This window comes from Mastigoproctus giganteus, chromosome 8 (genome assembly GCF_048544385.1).
Source record: "Mastigoproctus giganteus isolate SK-2022 chromosome 8, ASM4854438v1, whole genome shotgun sequence".
Lineage (NCBI taxonomy): Eukaryota > Metazoa > Arthropoda > Arachnida > Uropygi > Thelyphonidae > Mastigoproctus > Mastigoproctus giganteus.
Window position 1 is genome coordinate 206,459,439 of NC_143582.1, and position 12,151 is coordinate 206,471,589.

General features: G+C 35.8%; 1 protein-coding gene across 1 annotated transcript in view; it reads right to left on the reverse strand.

Moving 5' to 3' along the window:
- The window catches only part of LOC150082225 (trafficking kinesin-binding protein 1-like), a 210,273-nt gene that overhangs the window by 59,121 nt on the left and 139,001 nt on the right, over positions 1-12,151 (reverse strand). The window contains exons 6-7 of the mRNA XM_090380064.1: positions 5,366-5,482; positions 1,406-1,497 (exon numbers count right to left, since the gene is read on the reverse strand). Of these exons, the coding sequence (XP_090236190.1) occupies positions 1,406-1,497; positions 5,366-5,482 (209 nt within the window). The remainder of the gene's footprint in view (positions 1-1,405; positions 1,498-5,365; positions 5,483-12,151) is intronic.

Here is a 12,151-nt window from a genome sequence, read left to right on the forward strand (position 1 = left end):
CATAATAAACATATATAAAAGGATAAATTATACCACTATATTAAAAGCTTTGTGTCTGTCTGGCACAATGGGGGAAAAAAAAGTTTATGTAAGTATGATGAACAGTATGGGAAGTTTGTTTGTTATTTGGATTTTGGGAGCATTAGCAACTAAGGCCATATTGCTCCGGGATATGCGGTGGTCATTCCCTGACCTTTCTGCATCCTCTGTATTTGGTGGTGATGGGCTCGAACCCCGGTCTAATCAAGAAGCATGTGCTACGCACTGCTGCTCCTTCCCACCTGGCTATGGAGGCACCTCAGTATGGGAAGTGAGCAGCCAAGTGGTGTGTGTAAGAAACACACAATTGTGTTTCAAAGCAGAATTATTTTCTCAAACTATTTCAATACCTGCATTAAATTGTATTCCATCTGTTTACTAAGGGAAGGGACATTAATAAATTAACACCCAATAAGAGGGGATATATCATACACATAATGAAAGTTACATTTTCAATTTGAATTTTTCTTCTGCACACCACCTGGTTACTAACTTAGATTTGATAAATTTATTTGCTGCTTGACACAACGTCACTAATAGAAGCTAGCTGTTATCTGATTATGAAACCAAAGAGTTCTGAAACCAGTCACAACAGTGACTTGGAGTTTTTAATTAAAAATGTGAATTCACCTTTTTTGGTAATATTATTCAATTAAAAATGATATTAGTAACTTCAGATAGCTCTTGAATAAATGTAGAGAAGCATAATAACCATACAAAACCTAGTCATTTTTAAAGATCATAAGCCCAAGCTCTATCACTGTTGCAGAATGGAAAATAATGTCTCCAGACAGTAAAGACAGAAAACATAACAAAATATTATTTTCTCAGACTCTATGTTAACATCATAGTTTAATTACTAAAATGAAATATAAACAATACTTGATTCATCCATTATATTGTATATAATGGACATTAGCATCATAACCTAATTACTAAAATGAAATGTAAGCAATATTTGATTCATCCATTATATACAATATAATGGATGAACTAAAATAACTACAGTAAAGCAACAGTAACCAGAACAGAAAAGATAATAATTAAAATAATATAACAAAAAAGAAGACTAACAATTCTAACTCTATAGCAGGAAGGCTAGCTAACAAAAGTTCTGCCACATTCAGCTTAAGAAAGATATCTATTTTAATATTAACATTGCATGAAAGCAGCAGACATTGTACTACAGTGTTATTTGTCACTGCTACTGTCAAGTGTTTTCGGGTAGTCCATTAAAAGTAAGACCAGGTCAGTTACAGAAGAACAATTATGGCATTTGTGACTACAGCTTTCACAACAGAAGTTGCCACTCTGCATAAATATACAAAAAAAAAGTTTGGCATACATAAATAAAAATTAAACCTACACTGGATAATCATCCTCCTCCAATTCAGTATGTTCTGTGTACAAATGCAGAAGGCTGGATTTCTGTGCAAGTTCATGTTTTAACTGGGTAACCTAGAAGAAATTAGGGCAATATCAAAAAAAATCTCAATAAATAAGATTTCTGTATGAGAAACTAAATATGTTGAATATTAGAGTAATTTTCATACATTCAGTTCTGATCAACATGTTGTTGACCACTGGAATAAACTACCTACCTGGGTAGTTGATATTGAAAGTAGTGAAATTTAAAAGGTGGCCAGATAATGACCACCTTTTTGCTGATGCAGCAAATATCTGGCTTCCTTACATCTGTTGGCCATTATTAATACCAAAAATAGATATATATAAAGAGTGCCAGGTCCGGGCCTACCTCATTAGAACAATTTCCCGACTTAAAATCCTGCATGCCACACAGTATATAATACCATGCAATGAAAAGGAGAAAACAAGTTAAGAGAAGTACCACACAGAAAATAATAAAATATACTCTTTATGACTGTCTAACCTAAGAGGCTTTTTAATGGTATTATAGTACTGTACTCCAGTGCTTCCCGACCTTTTTCATGACAAGGCACACTTGGAAAATTATAATTTTTGTACATCACATAGAGATAAACTGGGGCAGATTTCGGGGTGTTTATAAGGACTTTGTTAAAAAATTTATTACATTTGTGTTCGTGATTAGAGTTAGCAAAAGCTTAAAATGCCGAAGTTCATGACAAGGAATATGTACTTAGTCAAAGCTTAATAAAAAGATGGCACTCACCTCAATAATCCATTATGGTTATATGAATTATGAAACAGTGGTGTGGGAAATCTTTGATTGAAACTAAAATTGGAAGTTAAGAATCGTGATTAAAAAAACGTAATTTAAAAAACTTAGCCCAGAGGTGGGGGAGGTGCACCACATCATCCTCTAGTTGTCAATAAAATTGACAACTAGAGGATGATGTGGTGATCTAGTTGTCAATTTTGACAACTAAAGTTATGTAGTTGTAATAAAAGATATTTATTTATACAGTATTGTAATTAACAACTAGAGGATGATGTGGTGCATCTCCCCCCCTCCTCTAGGCTAAGTTTTTTAAATTACACTTTTTTTAATCACGATTCTTAACTTCCGATTTTAGTTTCAATCAAAGATTTCCCACACCACTGTTTCATAATTGATATTACCATAACGGATTGAGGTGAGTGCCATCTTTTTATTAAGCTTTAACTAAGAACATATTCCTTGTTGCATTTGTGTTATAATATATATGTAATTATGATAAGAAAAGTAAAATATAAATACTATGGAAGGTATTAAATATTTAATACTAAATTCATACAAAACTTCAAAATAAAATCTTTCCAAATTTTTTTAATGAGAAACTTGTTTGTTATTTGGTTTTTAGGAGCATTAGCAACTAAGGCCATATTGCCCCGGGATATGCAGTGGTCATTCCCTGACCTTTCCGCATCCTCCGTATTTGGTGGCGACGGGCTCGAACCCCGGTCTAATCAAGAAGCGTGTGCTACGCACTGCTGCTCCTTCCCACCTGGCTACGGAGGCTCCAATGAGAAACTTATAATAAGCTTGCTTCTGTGAACATAACATTTTTATATCAGGTTTTATTCTTGAAACGGCTACAGATAACTCCTGAGCCAAGCTTTTTAATGATCTCTTCATATTATTGATAGTCACCATTGACAAGAAACTTTGTTCGCACAGATAGGTGGTAGTAAATGGAAGAAGAGTGTCAATTTCTTTTTCTCCGATTGAAGGGAACTCCTTTCTCACCATTAACCAAAATTCGGAAAAATATTTCTTTAAATTGTATTTGAAGAGTGCAATCATTTCTTAAATTAACAGCTCTTCTTTTTATTTCACTGATAAATGTAATGCTGGAATTTCTAGTGATAATGTGAATGGATTTGAAATACAATCATTTTTTTTACATCAAGTATTTTCAAAACAGTGATGAAGTTCTTTCTCAAACAAACACAAAATGATGCTCTACTAATCCCAATAATTCTTTAGGATTTAAATTATAACACCAATTAAACATCATTAGTGATCAGTTTTTTCTTTGAATCCAAAGACTTTGTCCATATACATTAGTATGTTTTCATGTGATCCTTGCAATTTTTGATTTAGCTTATTCAGATGCTCAAAAATATCAGTTAAGTAAGCTAGTTTTTGGAGCCAATAACTATCCTTCAATTAAATCTGCAAAGTAAGAATTATTCACAAAAAAAATTTAACTCAAACTCTTGATAAAATTCTTCCTTTGGACAGCCAACGTATTTCAGTGTGAAATAGCAGAGAGCGTTATTCCGATCCCACAATTCATTCTAATTAGGCTCATATCTTTTCATATAATAAAATTACAAACCAAAAAAATTTCAGATGGTTGTACAAATTCAATTTGATTTTTTATAACTATGAAAATTTTATAAAATTAAATCTTTCATGATACACCAGTTCGGAAGGTCTGCCGTAGTCAATCAAAACAAATATTTTGTGTTAACTCATCAATTAAAACAATCTGGAAATTCTAAAGCATTTTACTATTCATGGACTACTTTTGTTGACCAATTTTTGGATCATTAGAACCTGAAGCTTATTTAGATAGAGGTATTTATTTTTAGAGGCCCACAAAGTACAGTCAAAAAATTGTTGAATTACCTTATGGCAACATAATAGTATGCACATAACCAACACTATTTCTTTTATATCAAGTAATCTATACTTGCATAAATTGCAGCAGCAGCTCAGCTAGTTTTGGGACCATATATGAAACCAATCCGAGTTTTTTTGAAGCAACATGACCTGGCTGAAATTATTAACCACCCTTCCCACCTTAAAATTGCCAGCAAACTTTGACAATTTACCTTGAATATCCCCATCATTATCATTTATGAAAATTAGAAATAGGAGGAGACCTAATACTAATCTCTGAGGGACCCCCACTTGTTATGCTGGTTCACCCTGAAGAACAACCAATTATGACAACCCTCCTTACCCTATCTTTTAGCCAGCCTACAATCTAACATGGGATCTTACCAGCAACCCCAACTTATTCCAGTTCATAAATGACAGCATTTCAAGAGGGCAGCATCAAAAGCTTTACTGAAGTCCAGATGTTAGAATTGTTACTCGAATCTAACTGCTTAATGACTACAGCACAGCAGTTTACCAGATTGGTCAGGAATGACCTCCCTTAAACAAACCCATGCTGGGATCTATTCAAGATGGCCCTGAATCATAACCATGGGTTTGTAAATAAGTCATGCATCCCAACCCCCAGCATAACAGAATTAAATTCTGGGTGTAATAGTTTTTTTTTTTTTTTTTATCTTAAAATTTAATACTTTGTTGAATTCACATATCTTGTTGTAGTTTGCTATATTTCCTAAGGCCCTCAGAAGAATGGAGTATATCAGTTTCCAAAATACCCCACCCCTATTATTACTTCTTTTGATGTAATGCTTTAATTTGAAAATTCATGTTTTATAAATAATTCTGTGTTCTTGTTTTAGTTAAAAAAAAATAAAAAAACCAAAGTTAGCATGCAAGAGTCAACACTCACTTTGTTTATTATTATTTTTTTTCCATTGTGTAGTTTTTAATTTCTGCTTGTGTGCAAGTTGCAGTTTGCATCAATTCTCATATATAGCATAATAGTGTTATATCATTAGTTGATTCCACTACATTTAAATTTTTAATTAATTCTATATGATCTTATAAAGGGCTGATTCCCACCAGCCAAACTAATATCACCTATTCAAAGTGCCAACATATTTTGTATTTAGAAGAAACTATATACAGAAAAAAAAAAAAAACACACCTTGCTTTCTATGTAGGGATAGTTTCTATGAAGAAAAATTAACAACAATAACCACAATGCTATTCAAGCATAATGAAAGAAAAAATATATTCAAAAGATTTAGTTACCATATCCAAAGCTTCAGCTAATTCATTTTCTATTATTTCATTCTGCTCTTTTAACTTCTTGTTCTGTTCCAATAAGGATAAGCCAATGTGGGCTGCTAATTCACAATCAGTCTCTTTCTGAGGAGGCAAAAGAATTACAAAACATTTTAATATTTATAAAATTCTATTTCTTTTGTTCTTAGTTATTTTCATTCCCAGTTTTCTAAGTACATCAAAAATTTTATTTCAAAAGGAAGACTCGAATCAACTTAGTTTAATATATTCTCATTATATAATTAGTCTTTATACTAGTTCTGTCAAACATGTAGCCCACTGTGTTAGGTTTGCTAATTTTTTAAATGTAATTCTCATTTAATCTGCAAACTACACTATACTTTGAACGTACTGGACATGTTTGCTTGACCTCTTCCCAATCATAGTAAAGCAGTGACAATCAGTCCTATACAAAGTAAGAGTAGCTATAAAAGTTAAGAGCCCTTTGGTCCTTGAGTTTGTCACAGCCATTCTCTCAGATATTCCAGACAAGCTGTACTTGCTACACGGGAGTCTAAAACACTGATGGAACTGATATTCGGGTGACACTCAAGTCAAGTGGACCCAATTTTGGTGACCGGATGGTCTGTGACAGCCAAATCCTCTGCTTGCACCTTCACGATAGTGGAACGGTTAGTAATCTTGAGTATAACCTCCATGCACAAGCACTATGGGTAACCACCCAGGTGTGAACCAACGTAAGCAGGGGTCGAGGTGTGGTGCATACCACCCACATGGAGGAATGCCACCCCTCTGTGTTACCAGGCAATACTAGGTGGTAGATGACTCTCATCAACTGGTGCAATACCACCACTTTGCTTATTGGAAGCTTGATGCGGTGGAACCCATGTTTAGTCTCCAGAACTAAGTTCCGGTCAACCTTTCACCATCTCTTCCATCATGCAGTATGACTGATGACTTTTGAGGTTATGATGAACGTCATGGCGAGATCCAACCTTCCTTAAATTTCGAGGGTACAGATCTAAAACAGTGTTTGCAGGCCGGCCGCTAGTTAGTACACTGGACCAAACCAATTGGTAACTCTTTAGGAGGCTTTCAGATCAGTTAGTGTATAATCTTGCTACCTCTACTCTACCAGATAGTGACTGGAGTGAGTCCGAGTAGTGTGTATGCGGGGAGCATTGTCGAGGCCACGTTATGTCAAGGATCTGGGTATATTCTTACCATGTGTACGCCATATCCAAAAATTTCATTACTTCATACAGCATGTCCACCCCCCCCTCCTCTTTTTCTTACTATTGAATACACCATGAATTGTCAAACTAATAGAGTAAGCTTATCTGCGAAAAGATCTAAACCTCCCAAACACTTCCTAGTTCATTTCACAAATATACGTGGTCTCAATCCTAATCTCAACGATGTCCATTTCCACTTGCAGTCTGCCAAACCCCATGTACTTTTTCTGACAGAATCTCAGTAATTGGTTGATTCAACTACTGCTCATCTCTGCCCAAATTATTCGCTCTATGATTTTTTTCGCCTCAAAGGTGGTACTTGTGCATATGTCTGTTCCGATATTCCCTGTTAGATACTTGGTAATTTGGAATCGCCTCTCTTCAATTTTCTCTGGCTTAAAATCTCTCTACCTCATTGTGTCAAATTCATCTATTGTCTCTACCATTCTCCCAACTCCACTAATCACTTGTAGCTCTTTGACTTCCTCTCTTTGCAAACTTTTTTCTGCAGTCCAACTTTCCTAACAGTGAGGTAATTTTCCTTGGTGATTTTAATGTTCACAACTCCAGCTGGCTTCCATTTCCTAGTCACACTGACCCAGCTGGTCGAGATGCTGAGGCTTTTGCATTTACTAATGACCTTGCACAGATTGTTCATTTACCTACAACGAATACCAGACAATCCTAACCATACAGCCAACATGCTTGATCTTTATCTCATAAACAACCCTTCTAAGTACATGATCGAAGTGAGCAGTCCTTTAGGCACCCCAGATGACAACTTGGTGATTGTCTCTTCTCCAATGGAGCCTTTATCTCATAGCTATTCCAAACCTAGTGTTATTTGGCATTACAAGAATGCAAAATGGGATGACCTGCGAGATTTCTTTTCTTCTTTTCCTTGGTTGGATTACTGTTTCAAAACTTCTGATGTCAATGTTTGCTCAGATCGTGTCAGTGAAATTATTCTTGTACGAATGGAATCCTTTATTCCACACTCCACTTTAAAATCTTATCCTTTATTAAACCTTGGTTTTCCAATAAATGTGCTAAGGCTGTTCAAGAGAAGAACATTGCATATCGTAATTGGCTTATTTCCAATTCTTCAGTTTCATTTTCTGCCTACACCAAAGCTTGCAACAACTATAAAGCAGTTATTAATCAGTTCAAATTAGATTTTGAACAGGCTGAGAGTAGAAAACTTGCTTCTTGCTCTAATGGTAGCCGAGCATTTTGGTCTCTTGCCAAAAGCTATTGGCCGCAACTTTTGCCCATATTTGCTCCCACCTATTTCAAAACCAGATGGGTCTGTTGTCACTTCAGCCAAGGATAAAACTGACCTGTTAGCATCCCGTTTTTCTTCCACTTCATGTATTAATGATCTTGATAAAACACCTCCCACCATTCCCAGCACTCCATTCAATGCCTCCTGTGGTCTTCCGTCAAAAGGATGTCAGAAGGATTTTGATGAATCTTGATGCTAAGAAAGAAAGCTCAAGATCCTGATGGTATTTCTCCACGTGTTCTCAAAACCTGTGCTCCTGAACTTACTCCTGTTCTTTGCTGTCTTTTTTCACTTTCTTATTCCAAAGGTGTTTTTCCTTCTGCTTGGAAATTTGCTCATATCCAGCCAGTTCCTAAAAAGGTTGACAAATCCCACCCATCCAATTATCGTCCCATTGCAAATACTTCTACTCTTTCTAAAGTAATGGAGAAATCAATTAACCGCACACTTAAACTACCTAGAAACCTTCCATCTGATCAACGATCACAAGTATGGATTCCATCAGTGTTGATCCACTGGTGATATTCTCGCTTATGTTACCCATTTATGGACTAATTCAATGGAAAAGTTTGGTGAAACACAAGCAGTTGCTCTTGACATCTCAAAGGCTTTCGATCGTGTTTGGCATAAAGGTCTTCTGAACAAGCTTCCATCTTATGGTTTGCCAACTGTTTTTTGTAATTGGTTATCCAGTTTTCTCTCTGATCGCTCACTGAGGGTGATGGTAGAAGGCTCTGTGTCTTCTAACTTCTCCACTAATGCTGTTGTCCCCCAAGGTTCAGTTCTCTCCCCCACTGTTTTCCTCTTGTATATTAATGACCTTCTTCCATTGACTGGAAATCCTATCCATAGTTTTGCCGATGATAGCACATTGCATTCTACTTTTCATTTTGAGAAACCTTGCCCTGCTCAATCAGCTTCAACTTTTCGAATATCTGCTACCAATTCCTTAAATGCCGATCTCCAGGTAAGTCTCCAATGGGGCAAAGACAACTTAGTTGATTTCAATCCTTCTAAAACTCAGTCCTGTCTTATATCTTGCAAAAAGGATTCTTCTGCTCCTATGCTTACCTTTGGTGACACTCCGATTTCTAGGCAAGATGATATATCTCTTTTGGGGATTACTCTGACTTCTAATCTCTCTTGGCACAAGCACATTACAAATATTGCTTCTTCTGCATCTAAAAAACTTGGTTTTCTCTTTTGCTCTTGGCATTACTTTTTTTCCAAACAGCTGTTCATTCTGTACAAATCGCAAATCCGCCCTACCATGGAATATTGTTCCCACATCTGGGGCGGTGCCCCCAAAACCTCTCTCAGGCTTTTAGATTCCATTCAGAAGACGGCAGTTAGGTTAATTAATGACTCCTCTCTAACAGAGTCTCTCCACTCGCTGTCTCATAGACGTAGTGTTTCTGCTGCATGCCTTTTCTAGAGATACTTCCATGGGCACTGTTCTTCAGAATTGGCTTCTATTATTCCCGCTCTCTCTTTCAAAACAATCCGAACACGTGCTGCAACCATCCAATATCCATTTACTGTCCAACTTCAAACTCAAAGAACCAACTTTTCATCTTTGTTTATTCATTCAACTGCTGTTTTCTGGAACAACCTTCGTTCGTGCATATTTCCTGAAAATTACAGTCTACAGAAGTTCAAGCCTGATGTCAACAAATATCTTAATTTGTCTTCTCAACCTCCAACCCAAGCACGGTACCAAGTACTATAGGTTCTAATATCCCTCATGTTTGGAGTTTTCATAAAAAAAAAAAAAAAAAAAAAAAAAAAAAAGAGGTGGGGGGGGGGGGGAGAGATACCACAAATAACAGCAACAGCCATGGGTCATAGTAGAGAGCCTATGAAGTTTTAAAAAAAGGCTTTCCTGACAGAATTTTTAAAAGGGGTAATATTGTATAGCGGGCACTGTTCTTCAGAATTGGCTTCTATTATTCCCGCTCTCTCTTTCAAAACAATCCGAACACGTGCTGCAACCATCCAATATCCATTTACTGTCCAACTTCAAACTCAAAGAACCAACTTTTCATCTTTGTTTATTCATTCAACTGCTGTTTTCTGGAACAACCTTCGTTCGTGCATATTTCCTGAAAATTACAGTCTACAGAAGTTCAAGCCTGATGTCAACAAATATCTTATTTTGTCTTCTCAACCTCCAACCCAAGCACGGTACCAAGTACTATAGGTTCTAATATCCCTCATGTTTGGAGTTTTCATAAAAAAAAAAAAAAAAAAAGAGGTGGGGGGGGGGGGGGGAGAGATACCACAAATAACAGCAACAGCCATGGGTCATAGTAGAGAGCCTATGAAGTTTTAAAAAAAGGCTTTCCTGCCAGAATTTTTAAAAGGGGTAATATTGTATAGCGTGGAAACCATTTTACCCTTCAAAACTGAATTGTAGCCAATGTTTCTAAAAGGATGGTAATGCAAAAATCAAAGTGTTCAGTATACCACCAAGAATATATATATATAGAGAGAGAGAGAGCAAGCAAATAAGGATCTGCGAATTACTTTATTCTGACAGCTCTCCATTAATGACAAGGCCAGAAGCCTAGATAACAGGGGTGTCTGTAAATGCAACCCTTATCTATAAAAAGTTGCATATCCTCAGTTTCTAAGGTAGAGCTTCAGTTCATAAATCTGACATAAAATTAATATGTTAACTGCATCGACATGTATAAGCAGTGGCATAGGAATGCCTTAGCATTGGGGCAGGTGCCAAGGGCACCGACAGGACAAGGGCGCCACTGACAGACTACATCAGTACAATGTCAAGCTACTTCGACACCCGAGGCTAGCTGATGAAATGGCACCCCTTGATGATGTCGAATCAAGATGACAGCACAAGGAGGGTGAAAATTAATTTTCGCATGGTGATTCAAGCCTGCATGCATCCTTACATCTGAGTACATACTGCATAGCATCATAGATCTATTTGCTGTCCAGAATGTAACTTTGAAGGGATCAATCAGGCGATCGCTTTATCAGCGTATGCTCGAATGCATAGTAGTTCGCAATTCACGCATTGTGTACAAACTGAATAAGTTAGTGTTTTTGTGATTGCTATATAAACAGGTAATCGTGAATACTGTGATTTATAATTTAAATAAAACGATAAAGGCAAAATTAATTTTAGACATGCCACCAAAGAAAAAAGTGGAAAGACTGCATAAAGAGGAAATTATAAAAAAACATTCTGCTAGTTTACAAAACTGGCTTACAATAAGTCACTCCAAATCTGAAAGTGACAAAGAAAACGAACATGATTAGAATGAAGATGAAACAAATGATGATGCCATTGAAATGGAAGTCCAAGAAAAGTTCACAGTTGAAGTTATTTTCAAAGAATTAGAAAGTGTGGACAATACCAACAACAGTTGGCAGAAGAAAATGATGGCAGCAATAATATTAACATGGAACATGTAGGTCTGAATTTTAATGATCCGACCACATGGAACTTGAATACCCACAAAAATAGATCTCTTATGGTGCAACACGGTCCTGAACATATAGTCTTAAATATGTATCCTGTCACTAATGGCCAATGTTTTAATAATTTGTGGGAATACAAAAATGAAGGTATTGAAAAAAAAAAGAGGAAATGGTTATTTTATTGCAAAAACAAAGATGCAATATATTTTTTTCCATGCCTCTTATTTGTATCTGGCACAAATAATGTTCAATTTTGAAGTTCAGATGGATTTAAGGATTGGAAACATCTAAATCCAAACATTCTTTTTCATGAGAATTCATTACAACACAAACAATTTCACAAAATGGAAATTATTAGAAAAGGGTCTTCAAAAAGGATGGACTAATTAACGACGCTGCACAAGCAGCACTAAGAAGCGAAATTTCGAAATGGTGTCATATTTAAAATAATATTGAAATGTATATTGTTCTCTGCTGAAAATAATTTGGCATTTCGTGGACATGCTAGTAATATCGATACCGAAGAAAAAAAATTGTGGCGTATTTTTAAACTTGATAAAATTGTCAGCCAATTTGACGGTGGTTTGAAAAATGCTCTGGAATCGCATATTAAACACCACACTAATTATTTATCTCCAGAAATTCAGAATGGATTTATTAATTTGTTAGCAACAAAAGTATGAAGTGAAATAATTTTAATTTACTAAATGCAACAAGGCATAATATGTTAAGTGTAAGAGTTTTATATCTATATAATATCGGTGTAGATACACCATAGATAACTCTTAAGAAAAAACTACGATAGTAGTGTGGGAGGCATCATTT